The following is a 26,386-nucleotide window of genomic DNA, read 5'->3' on the forward strand; positions in this document are numbered from 1 at the left end:
GAACGGACGTGCTTTTCTCCAGTCTTCCATGTGTTTTATGTAATTGACCTAATTGCCGCGCAAACCAACGGCTGATTTTCAAATTCAGCAGAGTAATTTTAACGGTCGCGCTGGCTGCGGTTTGTTGGCGGGAAGAAGAAACCCACGACTCCAGTCAGTACCGACGTTCTCGCGCTGTCCGAGCGAACTGGATCGGACAAACACCTCAAACAGCAGGGAAATCAATCGTCCCTCAAGCGTGGGAAACATCTGTACAGTTTAGATGGGCGTCTGCTGCCGAGCCATGAAAATTACCCGGGATTATTGGTTCAGAGGATTTCCCGCCTCTGCACCTGCGCGCCACGATCCTGTGAGGCGGGAAGCGAAGCCCTCGACAGAAATGAAGGAGTGTGAGCCGATTGCTTTTCAACACGGTTCAATGGATTGCGATGAGAAAGATTTCAGTTTAAATAAACACGAACGGGTTTATCCCGACATAGAAGGTAAAAAAACGAGCTTTGGCTCGCAGGACCGTGTTTTAAAGCCCGGCTTCGAATCTTTTACAAACAAATAGAGAAGAGTGTGATTTTCAGAGCCGTTTAAAGCAGTTCAAACAGAAGCGGGAACGAGCGAGCTGCACCCCTCAACCGTCTGATTGTTGCTTTAATTGAATAATATTAGGGAAAAAAAAAAAAAAAATATATATATATATAATATATATATATATATATATATATTATATATTTCCCTAATGTTATTCAATTAAAGCAACAATCAGACAAAACTTTACATTTTATATATATATATATATATATATATATATGTATATATATATATATATATATATATATATATACAGAAGCGGGAACGAGCGATATATATATATATTTTCCCTAATATTATTCAATTAAAGCAACAATCAGACGTTTGAGGGGTGCAGCTCGCTCGTTTCCACTTCTGTATGTATGTATATATATATATATATATATGTATGTATATATATATATATATATATATATATATATATATAACTTCACATACATACATACAGTGTCACACACTGAAAAAACTGTAAATATATATATACATAAAAATATATATAATCTAAAGTTTTGTGTATGTAAAGTGCTACTGATGTGGAAGAATGCAGAGGCTGGATAAAGTGTAATAAAATAAACTGTATTTGGACGTTTTCTTCCACTAGTCTGAAACATAATTAGACCATGTTCTTTCATTAGTTGGTGAACAGAGACTTCTAGTGGACAGAAATAAACATAACAGTTTATTATCCAGCGTACAACTGAGATTTTCTGTTAAATACATATTTATTAGACTGTATGAATGTATTAGTGAATGTTTGTGTACTTTACAAAAACGTTTAACAGCTTTTGCCAACATACCGTAATTATTACAGTTACTGTTTCTACTGTAAATTCATGTTTTTTTAAATTAATTTATGTTTTTAATGTTATGAAATTAAAATTTATTCTCATTTAGTTTTCCTTTTTTTGTTTTATGTTTTATTTCATTAATGACACATTTTCTTAGGTTCTCGTCGTAGTCATATTTTCTTATTTCTTTGGTATGGTATACACTCGTAAATGTGTGTCATTTTTCCATACTCCGTTAGGGAAATAAATTTTTTATAAAACATTTCTTATTATACGAAACGTTTTCCTTTGGGGTTAGTCTGACATAAAAAAAAAATAAAAAATGATACGTTCTCAACATAGACTGTATAAAAATAGGTTCTCGATTATATACGTAAAGCGTGCGTGCGCGCGCGCGTGAGAAGTTCTTCCTGTTCGTGCCCCGCACATCCGCTCGGCCCGACACGCCGCTGCTGGATCTGTAACATGCGCACTGAGTCGCTTGAGCTGGGCGGATGATGATGGAGCGGTAAAGTTCACGGTAAGGTGCGGTAACCTTCACTTTATCCACACATTTACACGGTCGCGGTATATTTTATTAATTTATATGAAAGTTCCGCGCGGGTCTTTTGTCTGACAGCGCGCGCCGATACTGCCGTCATCTCATTCACAACAATCTTACCCGCCAAATTAAGCCAATAACTCGCTAAACTACCCACGTGTGTAAGCTAACACGACACACGCGTGTCTGTTTTGTATTTCGGTTGGGTTAGTCGTTATTTCGGCGTGTTTTTTCGGTCTGTCACGCCACGTTCGCTGAGATTCGGCATGCGCGTGACATGCTTGTCGGTTAGCCGCGCGAACGCGCAGCAATAAGTCGGTTATTTTGATAAATAAGAGATCTTAGTCGCGACTTAAACGAATATCTGAAGTAAGTATACTAGTTTGGTACGAGTGTAGTAGTGTTTTGTGTTGGTGGAGGTTAACATGGCGTTGATTAAGCCCACTATTGGGCCCGCGTTACATCAGAAAAAGTACTGTTACAGAGAAGCTGTCAGATGGTAACGCCACGATAATATTAGTATTACACATCAGCTGATACATGTCAAACAACCATGATATCACTGTGGTACTGCGTCCTAAAACATTATAATGCCGTACTGCTTGTGTTAGTGTACTCAAAGTGAAAGAGTGAGTCAGTCGTGCTGATTCAGCGCGCGCGCGTGTGTGTGTTTGGTCACTTATCAGTCACTCCTTGTTAAAGCTCTTTGTTTGAATTCATTCTAAATGATAATATCTAAAGGGGTCTTTAGACAGCTGAGGTTGGCTGCTCTGTGCTTGCTCAGAATTAAGTGTAAAGAGCAAAGCTGGAATAAATAACGCCTGCTCTGGCCCAGATTGTCCCCAGTATTAAAGTATTCAGTTGTAAATGCATTTACTGAGCAGCATGACATCTAAATGCCACTTCAGAAGCGCTTCTGCGCCACCTTTGCTGTGTAAATGTGGCATAAAGATGAAAAGAAACAGTGATGTTTCTCTCATTATACTCTAATATTAATTGTGTTACCATGTTATTACATCAATACAAAAAAACTTTGTAAAATTGACTCGTTTTTAAGTTTTTGCACTCAGATTTTAAGTAAAATTCACACATGGAATTAGTAAAAATCCTCTTAGCTAAGTTTAGTAAAATTAATAAACATTATTTTTGATCCACCCATGCAGTTCAAGTTAATGCAACAGAGATTATTAATGTAGCCTACTTAATAAACACACTATAACTGCATATTTAAGTGGACCGAACACAGTGAAATTAAGCCATTTTACTACAACAGTACAGTTTTTATTTGGCCTTTTTGACCAGAATCAGTATCTCAAACTGTTACCTTGTATTAACAATAGTTAACTTGCTCATTGCAAACTGATACTCTGAAATTCTCATTTACTTAGTCATTAAATTTCTTATATAGTTATTCAATTGTATTATGTTATCAATATTATATCAGCCATTGGTCATCCTGCTCTCTAGGTTATCAGTTTGTAAGTATATATACATTATTATCTTATTGTGTGTACTGTAAGAGAGTTAAGCCTGACTCATGTTTATGTGCCTGTCTCTCTCTCTCTCTCTCTCTCTCTCTCAGATGTGTGTGTCCTGTTTGGAGATTTGGGATAAACTGATTGAGGACAGCAGCTAACCCACGTATGGCCTGCGAGTCGGCGTTACCTGCCATCATGGACGAGCAGGCCCTCATGGGACTGAACCCCAACGCCGATGCCTGCTACAGGCAGAGGGTGAGCGCAAAACACTAGATCAGATCTTTGTGTAAATCATTCATTTCCTCTCAAATGATTTGGGACTGTATGGAATCTGTGTCTGTACAATTCACATGCACATCGTTTAAAGTCCATTGTGTGTTTCTTTACATATTTTGCATGACTAATACTTGGAGTGCATTAAGTAAATAAAACAATCTTTACTTGCGTTCTCTGTGTTTTCAGGCGCTGGCATATTTTGAGCAGTTGAAAGAGTCTCTGGATGGATGGGAGGTGTGTGCCGAAGCCCTGGCCAAAGGGGTTTACAGGTAAAATACACTTTAGCAGCGCATAAAACCGCTAAATCTAGTGTTTCTCTGTAAGATTATAGCAGGCCTTGCTGCTGCATATGTGCATACTGTATTGTTTCATGTAATAATATTGATTAATGCAATCCGTGTGTGTTTCTCTCACAGTGACGATCATGTAAAGTTCTTCTGCTTTCAAGTCTTGGAGCACCAGATTAAATTCAGGTATCACTGAATCTTTGCAAACTCTGAAAAATTTAAAAATGTGCAAGAACTGATAAAATGATTACCTTGAATGCAGCGCAAGTCGCTTTGTATAAAAGCATCTGCTGAATGCATTAGGGGTGTGCCGGTTTCAGAATTGGTGATGACGGTTATGATGTGAGTCAAATGTGACGGTTTATAACATAACCGTCAGGGGGGGGTATTAGTTTGAATAAGCGAGCAGACACTGATTAGCTACTTGCTCTACATTTATTTAAAATTAACAGCAAGACAACTAGCAGTGAATGTGCTTTCCATTAAATGAATCACACACAGTGAACAAAATCCTTAACAAAAAAAAAAAAAAACTTTGCAATGAACGTGCTTTGTTTTAAATAAAATCACACACAGTAAACAAAACCTTTTTAAAACAGTAGGCTACTTGTAACAAATACAGTTTTTCCACATATTCTGCACACAGGCTCATCAAGATTTTCTGGTTTTCCGTTGCCATCTGGTTTAAACCCGAAATGTGCCCATATAGGCGATGTAACTTTTTTTCGCAACGAGATCCATCGGTTTTACCTTTCTTCACGAAGTTTTAATTTGAGCCGGAACCTGTTCCGTCACCTCCGACGTTGGATCCGGAACATTTTTTATTGGATCCGGCACCTCAGTCCTATGTCACTATGGGAAATTAATCGCCTAAATTAAAAAAATGTAATTAATATTTGTGTAGTGTTAAATGTTGTTATCGATAGAGATACGCAGATGGGGTATTATTTCATCCGCAACCACATCACAAAACTCATCATCCGCGCCAACGTTTTTTGAGCAAATTTCAAAGGCCGCACCCGCCCGCGCCATCCGCTGATTGTTTTGCGGTCTATGGACGATGCAATGCTTTGCTGATGCGAGCCGAAAAAAAAAAGCCCTTGTCTGTTCTAGAAAGAATGCAGCAAAGATATTTAATGCTAATGTATGAGGCACAGGCCTACGCTGAGTTTCATTTACGATGAGATGCGCTCTAGTTCACAGTGCAGTGCAAGTGAACGCGGCGCGCTGGCGCTTCCATGTCACGGTTATCATTGTCTGCTATATTTGCTTTTTATTTATAAAAATACATGCAATTGGTTGATGAAACATTTATTAAAATTAAAATAAAATTTGTACAAAACGAAATGGTTTTTTAAGAAGGGTTTTCTACAAAGCAAAATTTAATGAAGTGGTAAATATCATGTCTGACGATTTACAAAACTTCATTAAGTGGTAAAAACCATGTCTCCCGATATATTGCGCATCTTATAATCCTATCTAAAAAATGAAAATAATTTTTGATAAAAAATGTTTGTAAAAAATATTTTAATGACACGGTTTTGGCGGTTATAGAGTTCTAATGATGGTGTTCAACTATAACCGCCGGTCTCACGGTTATATACACTGCTATGATTGGCTAACAGTTGTGTATGTTTGACAGCCTACATCCTTCATAGATGGATACTGCTGTGATTATAAATACTCGTCGATCTGTTATAACAGACAAAGTAATAGTGACCACGTAAAGTCTTCTTGTCTGCAGGGCATCTTTATTGTTTGGTTTCTGCGTAGATCTGCATTTGCCTCTCATGTAGTACTACACTACATGCACGAATCGGTGGGTGTGGCTAAACAGGCAGTGCTGTAGAATCGGTGGGCGGGGCTAAACAGACAGTGCTGTGGAGGCGGGGTTTAGCCACACTATTACATCATAAAGTGGCAAATTACACAAGCTGTCATTTTGTCAGATTGGCTTCAATATAAGCTGTTTTTAGACTAACGGGAAAGTTTTGGGTTCTGAAACTTGCAGGACGTTTTTGTAGTACAATGATCTTTTATGTCTAAAAATCTTGATATCTCAGTTCATGACCCCTTTTACTGTATTATAATCTTGAACTGCTTTGTAGTGTAAAGTTGTATTGTTATCCTTGTTCTTATTTACATATAGCTGTTAATGAATCGGAAATCTCACACATTAACAGAAAATTGTTTACTTTTGCGTTGAAAAATAAGGTGGATAGAGTTTCATACGGTTTTTAAAACTGTTTTGCAGACACGGGACGCTCGCTGCAGCTCAACAGCAGCTGATCCGAGAGACCCTGATGAAATGGTTGCAGGCTCAGGTTAGTATTGTTTACCATTTCATCGACGTTCATGTGAATGATCGTGCTACATGTGCACTTGAAATATGATTTACGGTCACGTTTGTCCAGTTGATGAACGTGCATCCAGAAAAGCCCTTCATCAGGAACAAGGCGGCGCAGGTTTTGGCCCTGACGTTTGTGATGGAGTATCTGACGTTATGGCCCAAGTTCTTCTTCGACATCCTCAATCTGGTGGGACTGAATTTAAACGGTGTGGACATTTACCTGCGCACGCTGATGGCTGTCGACGCTGAAGTGGTTGATCGGGACATCCTGCACAGCCCTGAGGTAAAACCAGCCCAACTCGAGGAGAACTTCTGTTTTCTGCTCCCGTTGTGCCATTAAAGCGCCTCTCTCTCTCTGTCTCTGTCCGATCTCAGGAGACACGCAGAAACATTCTGATCAAAGACACCATGCGTGAGCAGTGCATCCCGGCGCTGGTGGAGTCCTGGTTCCAGATCCTTCAGACGTACCAGCACACCCACAGCGAGCTGACCTGCCAGTGTCTGGAGGTGGTGGGCGCCTACGTGTCCTGGATCGACCTCAACCTCATCGCCAACGACAGGTCAGAGCAGCTCTGAATGATGAAGGTGGTATAGATGTGACTCGCGCTAATATACCATCAGACTGACTCTTCCTTGAGCCTCCCGTCTGTTTATGTGACCGCTGTGTGTGTAGGTTTGTGAATCTGCTGCTCAGTCACATGTCCATGGAGGAGCTGCGTGAGGAGGCATGCGATTGTCTGTTTGAGATCGTCAATAAAGGCATGGAACCCGTTGACAAAACCAAACTGGTGGAGTCTCTGTGTCAGGTGCTGCAGTCCGCGGGGTTCTTCAATATCGAGCAGGTGTGTGAATACACTATTGTCCTGGCAAATGTTCATCTTGTCAAAAAAACCCTTTGGGGACTTGTTTTGTACTGTTGATACTTCTAAAAAGGGTTGTAACCAAGTAAATCCAGATTTAGTTTTAAGGTTTTTAGAAAAAATTAAACTTAAACTTAATTTAAGTTTTACTTTTGTATAACTAAACCTGATTTTCACCATGAATATAGGCACAGAAACTGGCATGGCGTTAAAAAAAAAAAATTTCAGTTGTTCAAAAACAATGGGAATGTGGCCTATAAATATTTATTTGTGTGTATGTGTGTGTGTAAAAGCTATATATACCGATATATATATACACATACAGTACAGGTCAAAAGTTTGGAAACATTACTATTTTTAATGTTTTTGAAAGAAGTTTCTTCTGCTCATCAAGCCTGCATTTATTTGATCAAAAATACAGAAAAAACAGTAATATTGTGAAATATTATTACAACTTAAAATAATAGTTTTCTATTTTGAATATACTTTAAAAAAAATAATTTATTCCCTGTGATGCAAAGCTGAATTTTCAGCATCCATTACTCCAGCCTTCAGTGTCACATGTAACATCCAGTCGAACACATGATCATTTAGAAAATCATTCTAATATTCTGATTTATTATGAGTGTTGGAAAACAGTTCTGCTGTCTAATATATTTGATGAATAAAAGGTTAAAAAGAACTGCATTTATTCAAAATAAAAAAAAATTCTAATAATATATATTCTAATAATATATTTTCTTTACTATCAACTTTTTATCAATTTAACACATCCTTGCTGAATAAAAGAGTATTGTATTTTATTTAAAAAAAAGAAAGAAAAAAAATTACTGACCCAAATTACTGACCAGTCGTGTATATTTTTATTACTAAATTATTATATTTTAAAAACAGCTTCTTTTTTTTTTTTTTTTTTTTTTTTTACTTTTTATTCATCAAAGTATCCTAAAAAAGTATCACATGTGTCTGAAAAAATATTAAGCAGCAGAACTGTTTCCAACTTTGATAATGAATCATCATATAAAGAATGATTTCTAAAGGATCATGTGATAATGATCCTAAAAATTCAGCTTTGCAATCACAGAAATAAATGATAATACTAAATCGATAATAAGATTTAAAAACAATTATTTTAAATTGTAATAATATATCACAAGATTACATTTTTTTCTGTATTTTTGATCAAATAAATGCAGGCTTGATGAGCAGAAGAGACTTCTTTCAAAAAACATTAAAAATAGTAATGTTTCCAACTTTTGACCTGTACTGTATATGTGGGATGTATTTGATTTATTTATTTATGTGTGTGTATGTGTATATATATACTTTTTTTTTATAAATTAATTAAATTATTTATTTATGTTAATTACTCAGAATTTTTTCTTTTTACCAAATATCAATCACCAGAATATTTAAACAAAACAACTAAACATTCAAAAAAAAGAATTAAAAAATTTAAAAACAGATTGAAAATATTTAGTTGCGGATTGTATTTGTGTAGAATATAAAAATAACTTTTTTTTTAATATCTGGAAAAATTACTTTATACTTTTTTTTTCCCAGTAATTTCAAACAAACTATAAAAACCTTTGTTTTCGGGCCCAGTGATTTGTGTGAAACTAGAAAAATCTGTGTTTTCACACTTTGGTTTCACACTTTTGGTTTTGTTTTTAAAAAAAACTTTCTACTTGAGAATAAAATAAGAAATATACAAGTTCATCACACACTATAAATAACAATAACAATCACTATATAAATAATAATAACTATTATTATTATCATTATTATTTTATTGTAAATAAAATAAGAAATATATTGTAATAACACAATTATGCTGTAAAATAAAAAGTCAAGTATTTAATAAAATAATTATTTTGTAGTACAACTGTAAAACCACATTATTAATACATATACCTTAATTTAAAAATTATTTTAATACAAAAAAACAATCAAATATTAAACCATCGAGCTTTTATTTCGGCAGGTAGCCAGGAGTGGTGCTCCTCACTTTGTAACCATATATTTGTTATTGATATGTCTAAAGTTGCATATTAATCAGTCTAAGACAGATTCTCTCGTCTTTGGTTTTCTCGTGTGTCACATCCATCAGGAGGAGGATGTGGATTTCCTGGCTAAGTTCTCTCGGTTGGTTAACGGGATGGGTCAGTCTCTGGTGCTGAGCTGGACTAAACTCAGTAAGACGGGCGATGCGAAGGTTTCGGCGGAAACGCTGCGTGCGGTGGAGGGGAAGGTTCCTCTGATGCTGCAGCTGCTCATTCATGAAGACGATGATATTTCAGCCAACATCGTGGGCTTCTGTTATGACTACCTGCATGTTCTCAAACAGGTACACACGCTAAACCCTCACTGTGAGGCTGAGAGATGATCTAACTGTGACTCTCGTCTGTAAGTTTGTGTGTGTGTGTTTTTCAGCTTCCAGCTCTCAGTGAGCAGCAGAAGAGCAACGTGGAGGTACGGCAGCATCACACGCTCATGTCTCATATCTGTTCATTAGTGCTGTAGTTTATGCTCGTTGTTGTCTTGCTAACAGGCGATCATGCTGGCTGTGATGAACAAACTCAAGTACGATGACGAGTACAACTTTGAGAATGAGGTCAGTGTGGAAAGTGTGGTCTGTGTTTGTTGTGACGACAAAGTGTTTACAGTGTAATTATATAAAGTAGTTGTATCGTTCACGATATAAAATATGGATGCATAATTTGGGGGGGAATCAAATTGTAGAATTAAATACAGTATTATAATATTAAATCAAATTGTATAACAGTAATAGTAACAAGAAATAGAAATTATCACTAAATAAAAATTTTAAATTTGCTAAATAAGAACAAAAGAAATGTTACAATTGTAATATTTAATTGTAAATAAAAAAGGCAATCAAGCATTTTTGAAAATAATAAAATAAAACCATTTATTTTAATTATATAGTTTATATATAAACCAGTATTTATAGCCGTCCTAAAATCTTAAAACATTTTTTTTTTTAAAGAGTCTTTCTTGACTACAACATTTTATTAATCCTGCTTTAATTAAATTAGAAAATGTTTTTAATCATAAATTACCTTCATGGACAAAAAGTTTCTTCTAATAAAATGTATAAAATTATTTTTTTGTTTGTAAAAAAATATTAAATTATAGTATGCAATTCATTTAACTGTTACTATTTTAAATCTTGTTACTTTGCAATGAATATAAACTTTGATGCTGATATGGGACAAAAAAAAATCTTTTGATTTATTGAAATAAAAGTCAACAAATAAGTATTTTGACAGAAATGTTGTTTTTGTTTGTTGTCTTTTGTTAATACGAACATATGGGAAGATTGAGGGCTTGTGTTGTCTTTCCAAATTCACATTAAAGCGACTTCTGAAACACGCAGCCCATATATTTAACCCTTATGCGTTGTTGGGGACAATTTCGTCCACTAGGGGGTAAAGTTGAGTCTTATTTTGGCCACAACTTTCCCTGTGTTTCAGCAAATGGAATGATTTTTGGTGACAAATCTTATTTTTACACATATTTTGGGAAAATGCTTTGAAAATTAAAAAAAACTCAAAATTACACTCTGGGCAAATTCACTACCCTTTCGTTATGTTCGTGGATGAAAACATCCACTAAATTAAACTGCTGTAAAAATGTATCAGATAAATATTTTTTTCTAATTTTTATTTTTTTGCATAAATCTATTAATCAACCTCAGTCCTTATCATAACTACCAAATGTTTAAAAAAATGGTCCCAACTAGTGATCAACTGTAAAAACAGGGAAATCCACCAACAATCAAGAATGCATGATTTTATAGTGGCATGGCTTTGCAAATCAAAAAATGTTGTTATAATGGAAGTCAATGGGGCAAAAACAGCCACGAACAATAAATGAGGGAGAAAAAAAATAAAATCTAATGCTGCACAAAAACTAAAAAATGCATCAAAGAAGCCATGTTGTTACTAATCTTTGACATGCCCAAGACTCTGATAAAAGGTAAAAAAAAAATATCCAGCCACAATTACTTTTTTATTGAAAATAAGTCATTTTGTTTGTTTTTTTTTTCTCCCAAATCAGTGACATCATTTATGAAACTTGGCAATTAAAGAGTTTAAAAATCTTGGATTTTTTTCAAACATTTGGTAGTTTTGGACTGAGGACTGAGGTTGATTAATAGATTTATGCAAAAAAAAAAATTGAAAAAAAAAAAAGGGTAGTGAATTTGAACAATGCACAAGGGTTAATTAAATTGCATCCTTTGCGATTTCGGTTTTATTATGATTATTCGTGCAGCCCTAATCTAAATCACAGTGTTTGTTTCTCTCAGGGCGAGGATGAGGCCATGTTTGTCGAATACAGGAAGCAGTTAAAGATGTTGCTGGACCGACTGGCTCAGGTCTCTCCTGAGCTTCTGCTGGAAGCCGTGCACAGAGTCTTCAGCGCCACCATGCAGTAAGACACAGACCTGCATGGGTTTTCCTGTTGTTGTTCTTGTGAGATGAGAGTTTGATAGACACGCTCTAGTGTTCAGCACTCGTTAACTCGACGAACCTGCGGAACAGGTTGTTCAGATGTCTTCACGGTTGAAACATCTCAACTCATAGTAAACATATTTAACAAGTCATAAACTTGAAAGCCCATGTAATGCATGCTACCACTGATTTCTGTGTGTGTGTGTGTGTGCAGGAACTGGCAGACGGTGCAGTTCATGGAGGTGGAGGTGGCCATCAGGCTGCTGTATATGCTGGGAGAAGCTCTTCCTGCGTCTCACGGAGCGCATTTCTCTGGAGACACCACGAAAACCAGCACGCTGCAGTCCATGATGAGAACGGTGAGACTGACATTCATCATTTCTTTGAATGAAACCACCGATTTAACCAGGGCTAGGCGCTTCACCAGCTTGAGAAAACCTACTGTTAAATACACTGAAACTCAAAGAGCTTCCTGACAAACCGCCAAAATAAAAGCTCGGTTTAACATGTCGCTGTTGGATACTAAAATGTACTTCTCAAAGCAATAATATAGTATTTGACAATCTGGAATCTGAGGGTGCAAAAAAATCTAAATATTGAGAAAATCGAAAATGTTTTGAATAAAAAGTTCTTAGCAATGCATATTACTAATCAAAAATTACGTTTTGATATATTTATGGTAGGAAATTTACTAAATATCTTCATGAAACATGATCTTTAATTAATATCCTAATGATTTTTGGCATAAAATAGAAATTAATAATTTTAACCCATACAATGTATTTTTAGCTGTTGCTATAAATATACCTGTGCTACTTATGACTGCTTCTGTGCTGCAGGGACACATTTGACAAAAAATAAAAGTGCAATGTTTTGTTGTAAATTAATTACATTTTTAATTTGATTTAATTTCAAAAGACTGATTAAATTTTTTATAAATTAATTTCATTACATGATAATACTTTATTAAATAAAACAAAAACAAAAAAAAATAACTAAAAAAACAAGAATAAGAAGGGAAAAATAAAATTGATTTAATTTTGTCCTAAATTAAAACTCTGTTGAGTTGAAAAAAGTTGTTTACATTCATTTTCAAGGTCTAACAAACATGAAAAGCATTTCCTTCTCCAGTAAAGCTAAATGAATATCATAATAGAGATCAATATCATATTATATGGAAAGTAAATCACGTCAGTATTATTGGCCATATCTCCCAGCTCTAGACTGAATATGAATCAGTGTACGCACAAAGTAACCTGTTCATCATGGTGTGGTGTGTGTGTGTGAGCTGATCTCCTGCGGTGTGAGCGAGTATCAGCATTCCTCTGTGACTCTGGAGTTCTTCGAGACCGTCGTCCGTTATGATAAATTCTCACATTCCCAGCCTCATCATCATTGCCCAAAGCCTTGTTGAGAATTATAATCCCATGAGAATGATGCTGTCAGATTCAGTGTGACCCGTAAAAGCTGAGTTTTGAGAGATTTCGTGTGTTTGGTTTAGATGGCGTTTTTAGATCATCGTGGCCTGAGGCACAGCAGTCCGAAGGTGCGCAGCCGAGTGGCTTACCTGTTCTCACGCTTCATGCAAACCCTGCTAGTGAAGTTCTACTACACACACACCCACACCACACACTCTAATTTTTTTGGTCCTTTTATCATATTTACAAGTAATCCTCACTTATTTTTATGTAATTTACAAATATGAACTTTTTTTTTACAGGGCTGTCAATCTGTAAATAAACACAATTAATAAATACAAATTAAAATGACAAATATAATTTGTAATCATAAATATATTTTCACGCTGGATCTCCAAATTAATTTAGAAACAACAAAGATGGTCTATTTATAATAAGTACTATGAATGAATACTAATGCCTCTAAAAAATATTATTATTATTATTTTTTTTTTTTTTCAGTTTTTCAAATTCAATTTCTGAGAACGAGTAATTATGTCCATTCAACATTACAGTACAATTGAAAGCCTAATTTTTAATGTTTATAAGACTGAAACTGCAATAGACTTAATTCAAGTCATTTTTTATGATATATTTTTTATTTGGATTTTTTTATTTTTTGTTTCTGGCAGTTGTAATAATGATGAAGGTATAAAGTTGTACTATATTAGGTAGAAGATAATATAGACACACACATATATATATATATATATATCTATATATATATATATATCTATGATATATATAATAATAATAAGGTAATAATAATAAATAATAGACCATACGTTCCGAATGTTGTTTGTATTTACTTTCTTTCCTCTTCCTCTTAATTAAACTCACTATAAAAAAAACCACCAAACAAAAAAAAAAAAAACAAAAATAAAAATAAAAAAAAAAATTTTACTCTGAATTTCCACGTTCGTTCATCTCTAGTAAATGTTACATTTATGCATTTAACCGAAACTTTTAGAGTTCATTCACTCATAATGCTCTCTTCTTGTTTATTTGTGCAGTAAACACATGAACGCATTCATCGAGGACATACTGAGCAGAATACAGGACCTGTTAGAGCTCGCTCCTCCGGTAACAGCTCATAACGCTCATATGAAGCAGCGTGTAAATCTGCTCTAAGCGTCTGCATGATCGCTCCTCTCTCTTCGTGTGTCCAGGAGAACGGGTTTCCGGCTCCGCTGAGCAGCGATGATCAGCTGTTCATGTTCGAGACGGCCGGCGTGCTGATCGTGAACGGAGAGAGTCCGGCCGAGCGCAAGCAGGCTCTGATGCGCAGCCTCCTGGACGCGCTGATGGAGGCGTTCGCATGCTGCTTCGCAAAACTGCCGCAGGAGGCCGGCGAGGAGAGACAGGCGGTGCTGGCCGATTGTCTGAGTCACGCGGTGGGATTCGCCAGGTAAACACAACACTCACAGCCTGACGATTAGGTAGATGTTGTGCTGAACTGACTTGAATCAAACTTATATAGCGGCAAGACACTATAGGCAAGTAGAGGTTCACTTATTTTTAATTTTTTTTCAATTGAGTAATCGCAGTGCATTGAAATAGTTGTAGTTATATAGTTTATATATTTTATTATGCAAACTGCAAAAATCAATTACTGCACCTAATTTTGATATATTTACAGAAGTACAGAGATACATACAGAATAAAGACCAGTCCACTCCCCCCCATGTCTGCTAGGAAACTCTTGCGAGTTTACTTTCTGTCGTTGAATGGACCAGAGTTTAAAGTGCAGGAGGTGTAAACACGGAGTAAGAGGCTCTCGTACAGAGACCCGTGATGATAAACAACCAACCTACGACTGAAACACAGGGTCAAGGGCCAGAACACACTCATACACACACACAGCTCATCAGCATGCATGTTAACAATAGCATAATATTATTTTTGATATTACTAATATGATATATTATTTATTTATATTATTATTGTATTTTTTAATTATTTTATTTTTTTATATATTATTTTTACTATTATATTATATTTTTTTTTTATACTTTATTATTTTTATTATATTTTTTATATTTATTTTTATTATGTAGTATTCATTAATTTATTTATTATAATATTTTTTTATAATATATTATTATTGGGTTATTTTTATTTTATATTTATATTGTAATTTTATTTAATTATTAAATTATTAATTTATATTATTTTGATTTGTATTAATATATATTAATATTTTTTTATTATTTATAATTAATATTTTCTTTATATGGTAAATTTAGATATTTTATTAGTTTATTAAATAAAATATATTATTTATTATTTATATAATATTTTTTATGTTTTAATTTATTACATTATATTTTATATATATATTTATAGATCATTATAATTTTTATATTATTTTATATTTTATAATAAATTTATTTTTTTATAATTATTTTTTAATATTATATATTACTTAATAAATATATTTTTATTATTTGATAATCTATTATATTTTATTTGTTATTTTATTTATTTATATTATTATATTTATTTTTATTTTAATTTTTTTTTATTTTTTTATTTAATATTAAAAATTTATATATTTTTATTTTTTAATATGTTATTAATTATTATTATTATATTTTTTATTTATTATGATATTATAATTATTTTAATAATATTTTTTTATTAATATATTGTAATTATAATTTATCTATTATATTATTTTTTTTATTGATTTTTATATATATTATTTATTAATGGGTATTCTATTTTATTTAGGAAAATATAGCTATATATATTTTTATTAGTTTTAATGATGATTAGTGTATTGTATTTTAATATTTAAATAATTTTATTTATATAAATGTCTATTTTAGTATATTTTTTTTTCGTTATTAATTTTAAATATAAAAATATTCATTTAATTGATTATGTTATTTTATTTTTTTATTTATTTTATATATATTAGATATTTTTTAATTATTATATATTTATTATTTATTATATATTAATATAATATATCATTTTTTTAAATATTCTTTATATTTATTTTATTTATATTATTATTAATAAATTATATTATATAATTTTTTATTTTGAATTAAGTTTTTTATTATTTATACTTTTTTTAATTTTGTATTATTTTTTTATATTTATATATTAATTAAAATTCTAATTAGAGTACAATTTTTTAAGTTAATTTTATATTTTATATACTTTTTTAAATTTTATATATATTTAGAATTATTATTATATTATATTTTAGTATTATAATTATAGATTAAAATTTATTTTTATTTAATTATGATATATTAAATATTTAATGTTAAATTTTATTTTTTATAATTTATATATTTATTTAAAATTTTAAATTTATATTAATATATTTATTAATGTAGTTTTTCTGATTTATTACTTTTTTATTTATTATGTATATTAATTTATTGGTATTTTTTTTTTACTTTGAATTAGTATGATATGATTCTTTTTTTTTATTGATATTTATTTAATATATTTATTTATAAAAGTATATTTTTTATAATATATTTATATTAATGAAATAAATAATTTTATATTATAATTTGGGATATAATTATTTTACTTATTATTATTTATTAATATATTTATATTAATTTATTTCATATTATTAAATTGAGTTTTTTTTTATAATAAATGTATTGAATTTATTTTTTCACTTTATCTTATTTAATATTGTATGAAATAATTTTTTTAATATATTATTTATTTTATTATTTAATATTAATTTTGTTGCCATATTATTAATTTATATAAATATATTATCTAGAATTTTATATTTCTTTATATTTATTTTTTAGTTTATTTTTATTATTATATATTAATTTTATTTATTATTATATTATGGGCAATAATTTTTTTAAATAAATATATTTATAATTATTAATTATATTTTATTTTATTTATATTTATATTTGATATATATTATTTAATATTTTTTATTCTTCTTATTATTCAATCCTGTATTTTATTATTTTTATTCTATATATTTCCGTTATATTAAATTCATTTATTTTTATAATTGGCATCTAATTTATATATTATTATTAATAAAATTTAAATTGTTTTTTTATAATCTTTGAATTAGTTCAAATATTTTTATTATTATTTTAATTATTGATTTATATTTTATTTTTATATTATTTTAATATATTTTTTTTTTTAAATTTATGTTTTTTTGTTTTTTTTATCTCTATTATTTTAATTTAATTATTTATTTTTATATTTTTTTATTATTTAAATTTTTTATTTTTATATATTAATTTATATTTAGTAAATTATGATTTACATTTTTTTTTATTTATTTGTTCAATTATTACTTTTTTTCATAATTGAAATTTTTTTTATATAATTTTCTCTTAAATTATTTATTTATTAATTTTTTGTATGATATACTTGTAGTATTTTTAGTTTATTTTTTTATTAATATTCTATTTTATTATTTTATTTTTTCATATATTTATTTTTTTATTTTTATATATTTTATTTTAGAAATTTTTTGTGTTATGTATTTATGGTTTATTTTAACTAAATAATATTTAATTTTATTTATTTTAATTTTTTATATATTACAATTTTAATATTTTATTAATGTTATTTTTAATATTTTTTTTTATTATTATTTATTAAATTATAAAATATTATATTATCTTGAGAATGATCTATTATATTTATTTTTATATTCTATGGATGTAAATATTTTTATTTTTGTAATTAAATAATTTTATTATATATATAATTTATAATTTTGATATTATTATTAATAACCCTAACCCTTTATATATTTTATATATTATATATTTCCCAAAACCAAAACCAAAACCAATTTATTATAATTTTTATAACTAATATTTTTTTTAATTTATTTTTTAATAATTTAATATTTCTTTTATTTTTTTAATTTTTATTATATCTTTTTGAGACCTTTATTATTTTTTTTATGTAAATTTTTATTATTTATTATTTATATTTTTATGTTTTTGATTTTTATATTTATTACAATTAATGTTTTTATTTATATTATATTATATTTATCAAATTATTTAATTATTATTTATATTTATTATTTATTTTATTTAATATATTGCTATTTTATTTAATTTCAAATCTTTTATATTTTTTTTATTTTTTTTTATTTTTTTTATTTTTTTTTTTTATATTTTTTTATATATTTTTTTATTTTATTTTTTTTTATTTTTTTTTATATATATTTATTACTTTATTTTTTTATTTTTTATATTTTTTATATATTTATTTTTATTATTATATTTTTTATATATTTATTTTTATTATTTTTTATATATTTTTTATAAATTTATGTATTTTTTTTTTTTATTTATTTATTTTATTTTATTATTTTTTAAATTTATTTTATTTTTTTTTTTATTATTATAGTATTTATTTATACATTAATTTATTTTTTTTTATTTTAATTTATTATTTAATATATTATTTTGTATTATATATTTTTTATTTATATATTATTTTATTATATATTTTTATTTTTATTTATATTTTATTATTTTTATATTTTTATTTTTTATTTTATATTTATCTTTGTTTTAATAATATATTTTATTTTTTTTTTTATTATTATATTTATTTATTTTTTTTTATATTTAATATATTTTTATTTTATTAATTTATTTATATTTATATATATTTTAATTTATATATTATTTTATTATTGATTCTATTATTATAATTTTTTATAATATTTTTATTTTATTTTTTATCTATTTTAATTTATTTTTATTTTTTTAATAGGATTATATTTTTATATTTTTTTTTATTTATTTTTTTCTATTTTATTTTTTGGTATCTTTTATTATATTAATATTTTAATATTATTATAATCATTTTATTTATTATTTTTTTTTATTTATTTATGTTTTATTTTAAATTTTTTATTTTTATTATAGTTTATTACTTATATTTTATTTATATATTTTTATATATTATAAGTATTTTAATTTTTATTATATATTATATTAATAATTTATTTTTAAATATTATAATTATTATATTTTATTTTTAATTTAAAATTTATTATTTTTTTATTTATATTCTTATTTTTTAATTTTATTTTTTAATTTAATTAGTTTATTTTTATTTAATTATTTTTTTTTTTATATTAATTATATAGTAATTTTTTATATTTTTTATATTTTTCTTATTTTATAATTTTTTAATTTTTATTTTTTTTTTAAATTTTTTTTTATTATTTATTTTTTTTATTTTTTATTATATTATTTTTTATAAGATTTATTTAATATTATTATTTTTTCTTTGAATTGTTATATTTTAATTTTATTTTATATATTTATTATTTATTTTTTATAATTTAATTTTTTTTAATTTATATATTTTAATTTATTAAATTATTTTATATTTTATTTTATTTATATTTTAATTTTATTTATTTAATATATATTTTTTTTTTAATATTATATTTTATATTTAATAATTTTTATTATTAATTTTTATTTTAATTTTATGTATTATTTTATAATTTATATTATATATATTATTATTTTATTATAATTATATATTTTATTTTATATTTAATATTTTTAAATTTTATATTTTATATTATTATTATTTTTATTTATTATTTTATTTATATTTTTATATATTTATATTATATTATTTATTTTTTATTTTTATATTTATTTTTATTTTTTATTCAAATTTTTTATTTATTATAATTTTATTTTATGTTTTTTTATATATTTAATATTTTAATTTATATAATTTTTTATTTTATATTTTATTTATTGTTATATTTTTTATTTTTTATATAGATATTATATATATTATATTATATTTTACTATGATTTTTTTATAAATATTTTAGTTAATTTTTTTTATATATTAATTTATTATTTTATTATTTTATTTTATTTATTATGGTATATTTTATTGTTACATTTTTTTGTCATTTTGTTGTGCATTTCTGTCATTTTTGTTTTATATAAATATAAAATTTTATTTATTTTTAATTAAATATATATTATCTAACTAATTAAATAAAAAAATTTTTTATTTATTATATATAATTTTTGTATTGTTATATTAACTATATTGTTAATTTTCTTATATTTATTTGTTATATAATTTTTTTTTTATTTATTTTATTTATTTATTAATTTTATATTTAATTATATATTTTTTATTAAATATTTTTTTTTTTTAATTATCTTATATTTTTTTTTATTATATTTTTTTTTATAAATATTATATTTATTTTTTTTATTATTTTTATATTTTTTTTTTTTTTATTATTTTTATTCAATTATTATTATATTATTTATATTATTTTATATTTTTTAAATATTATCTTATTCGTTATTTTAATGTATATATTATTTAATATTTACTATTTTATTATTGTATATAATTATATTATTAATTATATTAAAGTATATTTTTTTTTATTTTATTATTGGTATATATTATATTTAGTATATTATTTTATATTTTATTTGTTAATTTTTTTTTTATTTATATAATTTATATATTTATTTATAATTATTTTAGTTCTTATATGTTATATTTTATATATAATTTGTTAGTTACAATTATTAATTTTATTTTATTATATTATATTATTATATTTTTATTTTTTAATTTGATACATTATATTATTTTTATTTATTATTATTATATTTTATAATTATTTAATATAATTATTTTATTTTTTGGTTTTTTATTTATTTAGTATTTATATTAGTATTATTTATTATATTATATTATATTATGAATTTTATATTTATTTTAATATATATTTGTATTTAGTATTTATATCATTATTTATTAATATTTTTCTTATTTTATTATTGTTATATATATATTTATTTTATTATTATTAGTATTGTAAGTGTATATATAATTTAATTATTATATTATCTTTATTATTCTTTATTTTATTTTTTTTTATTTTTATAATTTTGTATTTACATTGTTTTATTTTATAATTTATTTTTTTTATTTTTTATTATATATATTACTTATTATAATTTTTTTATTATATTTATTATTAATTATTTGATATATTATTTTACATAATTTATATTTTTCTTTTATATTTTTATTATTGTTTATATATTTTGATATTATATTTTATTTATTATTATATATTATATTATAGTGAATCTTTATAATGATTTTATTTTTTGTATTATTTATATTTTTATATAATATATATTTTTTTTTTATTTGATTTATTATTTTTATATATTTTTTATTATATTCTGCTAATCTTATTTTTATATATTTTATATTTGATAATATAATGTTTTTTATTTTATTTTGTATTTTTTAATTATTTTATTTGTATTTATTATAATTATTTATATCTTTTATATTAAGTTGGTATAAATATATTATGTTATTTCTTAATATATATTTATATATTTTTATTTATATAATTTATATTTTTTCATATTATATAAACTATTATATAAATTTATTATATATTATTTCTTAGTATATTTTAATATTTTGTATTTGATATTTATTTTATTTTCATTACATTATTTTTTTTATTTATATATCCTTTTTTTTTTATTCTATCTTAGTTTCTTATATTGTCATAATTATGTATTATCTTACTTAACCATTATATTTCTTTAGTTTAATTATTCTTTTTATTCTTAATATTATTTTAGTTTCTTTTTTTCTATTTTTAATTTTCTTTTTTTAATTTTATATGTATCTCTTGATTCCTTATTGGAACTGTTCATACATCTTTATAATTGTTTTATTTTGGTTCTTTACTTATTCATATTGTTTAGTGTTTTATTCTTGTATTTTATTGTTTGGTGGATATTATTTAATTTTAAATTATTTAATTCATTTTAATAATACTTATTACACCAATTTTTTTTTGTTATTATTAATAGTATTTAATTATATTATGATTTTAATATTATATATTAATTTTTTATTTAATTACTTATTATTATATATTTAATTTTTATTATTTTCTATTAGTTTTTTTTTATTTATTTATTTTTTATTATCTATTTTTATATTAAATATTATTTAAAATAATATATAATTATTATAATAAATATATTTTCGTATATTATTAGATTTTAATTATATTTTTTTAAGATATTATTATTTTATTTTACTATTTTTTAATATATATATTATGTTTATTTTTATAGGATTTAGATATTTTATATTAATACTTATAAACCCTAATAATTCAATATTCTTTACACCATTTAAGAAGACAATTATATTATATTAGGGAAACGTCCAACAAAAAGACACACATTAAAAAAAAAAATTTTGTTAAAAAAAAAAAAAAAGTTAATACGACAAACCATTAGATATTTTTATTATTCATATTTATTGTATAATTATTCGCAATATTAAATTTAAGATTATTTTATTGTGTTGTTTTTCAATATTTAACAGGGAGGCCCGCCAAATTCAAATATATCATCATCTATTATCCTATATATAGTTTAATTTATGTGTTACACCAGATGAACCATTCAGAATGACTATCCTGACATATTATATAAAATCATATAAATCGTCTATTTGTGAGCTCGTCAAAAATAATAATGAGATATATAATCGAATCGACCTATTACTCAGATTCATAACATTAAATGAGAGTTAGTTGTGGACTTAAATGTCATGGAGCCACAGAATAGCAAGTTATTTTACAGCAATGATTACCAAGGCAATGGCTGCTTTAAGACAACAAGAACAAAAACTAAAAAAACATATTAACCAATTACACAACTAAAATTTACTCGAACTAACCATCTGAGCCCGCCACAACTTTTATGGAGTTACCGAAATCTTATGGGAGTGGGCTTAATATATCTAATATTCGAAGTCTGGTTACTGTTACAAATGCAGGGTTCAACAAGAACGGCTATCAATACGATCAATGTCATTCAAATATCACAACGAAATATCAAATCCAAAAAACACAACACCAAACTGTTTACTTTTTTAAATTCGTTTTTTTGTATATTATTTTATTAATCTTTTGTGTTTCGTTTAGTGTTACATTGTTTGATTGTTATCTTTATATTCAGTTTCATGTTTCAACCATCTTTTTTAATTCGAGAATGAATGGAGGAGGGGAAACGCGAATATATATTATGTTTTGTTATATTGAAATCAATTACATATAATTTTAGTGTTTTATCTAAGTCTAAACACAAACGAAAACATTGCTTTAGCTACTTACGAAACTTAACTGAAGTAAATTACTATACTGGAATTAAAAATTACAAATTACACAATTAAAATATGTAAACTTAAAAGTTAATCAAACTTATATAAAACTATAATAGTATATAAATAGACTAAAAAAAACACTGCTTTCTTACATAGGTTACGCTTTCTCTATTACTTTTAATAAGGGTAATAAAAAAAAAAAAAAAAAAAAAAAATTTTATAATTATATCTAGATAATTTCGAACGAAACTGGCGCTACTGAAATTAAATTTACTTTACCGGTTAAACTTAATATATCAATGTATAATTAAATATATAATAGAAAATGCAAACAATATTATTAGTTAACCCTAAATATCTGTGACAACAAAAGCATTTATGAAAAAATAAATTGAAAATGGAAAAGAAAATAATGAAGCTACTTCATATTAATAAACAATAGAAAATTACATAATAATAATTACCAGCTTTTAGCATGTTATGCTCAGGCAGAAGCTAGACTTTTAGATGGGTTTGTAATTAACTAAACTTATAAATATTTTTTGTAATTGAAAAAAGTTGAAATAAATACGTGAAAGTTGCATTTCAACAACCAATAAACATTACTACTGGAAATAAAAAACTAAAACTTAATGATAAAGTAAGTTCAAAATTTAATAAAAACTCCAGTAGTAGGAAAAATAAAAGTAAGTAACACTATTTCTAACATGTGTCTCTCTCTCAGGTGGAAAGACGGGTTGTTGGGATTTCAGATTCTCTATAATCCGATCGTCCCAGCATGCCAATGGCCCCTCTGAAACCAACCGTTTGACCTTTCAGATCCCCAGACTGTTTTCTGGTACGTCAGTAGCCTTTAAACAGCCCTTCTGTTCATTAAATAGTCAGTCGCGGTGGTTTGTAATGTTTTGCTGTTACTGTTCCAACGCTGTCCGAGTGGGCACGCTGACTCTGCACATGATTCATCGCAAAGATAGTGTCTGAAGTCACCTCACCGAGATGTCTCATCTAGACCAAACAGTTACGTGCACCTTAGGGATGAGATAAGTCAATGCATCTGACCGCAGGCTGTTGTAATCTGTCCACACAGGGGCCGAGTGTATTCAGTTTCTTCAGGAGATCTGCGTCGCTGCAGTCTCATGCTGAAAAAAAAGCACACGAAGGTAACTGACTGCTTCATCAGGATTCAAGCATCGCATTTCAGTCCAACCTGTAAATAAAAGTTCGTTTACTTCAGTGACACGTGACACATTCTCATGTAAATATAACGCTCTTGTCAGAGTAATCTATCCTAATAAAGGTAAGCTTATTTTTAGGTAATATCACAATGTACTTACTTTTCATTTTAACAGTACACCTGTTCAATAAAGATTCCATTTTAATTTGATGAAAGATTTAAAATTTTATGCTTCATTTGATTGGCCAGCCACTATTTTTGATAATGGCATTTCTATAAAGCTCATCAAAACATACATATAAATAATAAAAACACCAGAGAATTTCTGAATCAATAAAAGTTTGATTAATAAAATCTAATTAAATCATCAAATAAATGATTAAATTGATAAAATGTAATTTTATTCAATTGATTAGACATGGCTTTGATTAATTAAAATCTAATTAAATCATCAAAACGCAATTTAGGAAATAAAAAATAATAATAGAATAGAATAAAACCGATTTCCTATGGCCCCAAAAATTAAATTTTTGCTAAAAGTTTCATTTTTAATTACGAAAAGTTAATGTATCCATTAAAACGGAATCCAGAACAATAAAAAAAAAAAAAAAGGGGGGGGGTTTGATTACAAAAAATTTATTATCCAATAAATGGAAATTTTGAAAAATTTAAATGCAAAATCGAAATTTGGGGAAAATAAAAATGTCATAGGGCTCTATATAGGCCAGTTTTTGCACCTGCTCCTTAAGAGTGTGATTTACAGATTTAAAAATCATTTTTAAATACATTTTAACAATCTTTGCTACTGTCACAAGTTCTGGCAACAACGTGTACTTGATCATATTAGTCCACACTTTCTAAATCTTCTAGATAGAAGCTGTGGAAGCACAGACGCGTGCATTTTTATTATATTTCTCTCTCTTTTAGTAGTTCTGATTGAAGTCAGCTGTGTTTCTCCTCAGGAGCTGTGTCAAGTGCTCCAGCAGCCGGATGTTAAGGTTCTGAAAAACTACATGAAGGTATTTCAGCCGCTTATGATTGAAGCGCTAATCCATGATGTCTTTGTGTGTGTGTATATAGAGACAGAGAGAGATTTCATGTGTCCTATTTAACCCTTTTTATTTATTTCTGTGTATGCAGGTTTTCTTCCAGCAGGCCAGACTTTAAAACTGAAATTGTCAGGCGGAGCGTTTTGGGAGCTCAGCAGTCAACAGACCACCATAACGACAGAGTTTAGCGTAGGAGCTACTTTTGCACTTAAAGAAGCGTAACCACACCCTTCCTGTCTGCGGGACACGGACCCCCGACGGGAGTCACACGGGGATTGGCTGTCACGTGACGTGACCACGCCCCCACACCGACCTTGGCCCAATCAGAGTTGTGCTCTCCATGAGGTTTAGCCGCCCGGGCCGGAGGCGACGTCTGCGATTGGATGAGACGCCATACTGTAGGAGGAGTTTGTGAAAGGTGGGCGGGGCTTCAGTCCTGGACACAATTTCAAGGGAAAACGGCATTTCCGTTTGAAATACAACAGTTTTGGTAATTGTTTGGAAATATGACTTAACTGTTACAGGAAATTCTAGAATTAATTACAATTTTTTTTGTGTGTTTGTTCGAGAAATCTGGATTTTTCTCAAATCTCATCTTAAGAAGGGCCGGTTATATTTAATTGCTAATTTTTCTTTTTTTTTTTTACATGCCTAAATGAAGCATAGGTTTTAGTTGGACGTGACGAGGCTATCAAATGGAAGTGCTCTTGATGTTATCTTCGTTGGATCTAAATGTTTTTTTTTTTTTTCTACATTAATTATTAACCGCCAATCACACATCCCGTCTATTTTCCCATTTAACACTGCATTCCCACAAAGCTGTTCTGTAACGGTCCCTCAGATTTGCTGGCGTTTTTAATGCGTTT

The 26,386-nt window shown here is 26.9% G+C and overlaps 2 protein-coding genes and 1 long non-coding RNA gene across 3 annotated transcripts; all 3 read left to right on the forward strand.

Moving 5' to 3' along the window:
* Positions 1-1,747: 1,747 nt before the first annotated feature.
* Positions 1,748-13,051, forward strand: LOC109113277 (exportin, tRNA (nuclear export receptor for tRNAs)). Its single transcript, XM_042735978.1, has 14 exons — positions 1,748-1,895; positions 3,494-3,644; positions 3,852-3,934; positions 4,082-4,138; positions 6,207-6,276; positions 6,367-6,585; positions 6,678-6,862; positions 6,976-7,144; positions 9,273-9,509; positions 9,596-9,634; positions 9,714-9,776; positions 11,493-11,617; positions 11,852-11,996; positions 12,926-13,051. The coding sequence occupies exons 2-14, from the start codon at positions 3,555-3,557 to the stop codon at positions 13,049-13,051; spliced, it is 1,608 nt and encodes a 535-aa protein (XP_042591912.1). The 5' UTR covers positions 1,748-1,895; positions 3,494-3,554.
* A 982-nt stretch (positions 13,052-14,033) lies between these two features.
* On the forward strand, positions 14,034-14,598 carry LOC122139450 (exportin-T-like). The gene is made up of 2 exons (XM_042737271.1): positions 14,034-14,177; positions 14,264-14,598. The coding sequence occupies exons 1-2, from the start codon at positions 14,115-14,117 to the stop codon at positions 14,504-14,506; spliced, it is 306 nt and encodes a 101-aa protein (XP_042593205.1). The 5' UTR covers positions 14,034-14,114; the 3' UTR covers positions 14,507-14,598.
* A 10,518-nt stretch (positions 14,599-25,116) lies between these two features.
* Positions 25,117-26,171, forward strand: LOC122139452. The gene is made up of 2 exons (XR_006156311.1): positions 25,117-25,490; positions 25,612-26,171. It is a non-coding gene; the product is annotated as an uncharacterized LOC122139452 (long non-coding RNA).
* The last annotated feature ends 215 nt before the right edge of the window (positions 26,172-26,386 follow it).

The sequence above is a fragment of the Cyprinus carpio genome, chromosome A4 (assembly GCF_018340385.1).
Source record: "Cyprinus carpio isolate SPL01 chromosome A4, ASM1834038v1, whole genome shotgun sequence".
NCBI classification, from domain to species: domain Eukaryota; kingdom Metazoa; phylum Chordata; class Actinopteri; order Cypriniformes; family Cyprinidae; genus Cyprinus; species Cyprinus carpio.

What these genes read in the sequence shown, in the direction of transcription:
- LOC109113277 (XM_042735978.1), top strand. Translation starts at nt 3,555, where the DNA reads ATGGCCTGCGAGTCGGCGTTACCTGCCATCATGGACGAGCAGGCCCTC. An exon ending in AACCTCATCGCCAACGACAG is followed by an intron (nt 6,863 to 6,975) that starts GTCAGAGCAGCT and finishes CTGTGTGTGTAG; the next exon opens with GTTTGTGAATCTGCTGCTCA. An exon ending in TGCAGTCCATGATGAGAACG is followed by an intron (nt 11,997 to 12,925) that starts GTGAGACTGACA and finishes TGTGTGTGTGAG; the next exon opens with CTGATCTCCTGCGGTGTGAG.
- LOC122139450 (XM_042737271.1), top strand. Translation starts at nt 14,115, where the DNA reads ATGAACGCATTCATCGAGGACATACTGAGCAGAATACAGGACCTGTTA. An exon ending in TGTTAGAGCTCGCTCCTCCG is followed by an intron (nt 14,178 to 14,263) that starts GTAACAGCTCAT and finishes TCGTGTGTCCAG; the next exon opens with GAGAACGGGTTTCCGGCTCC.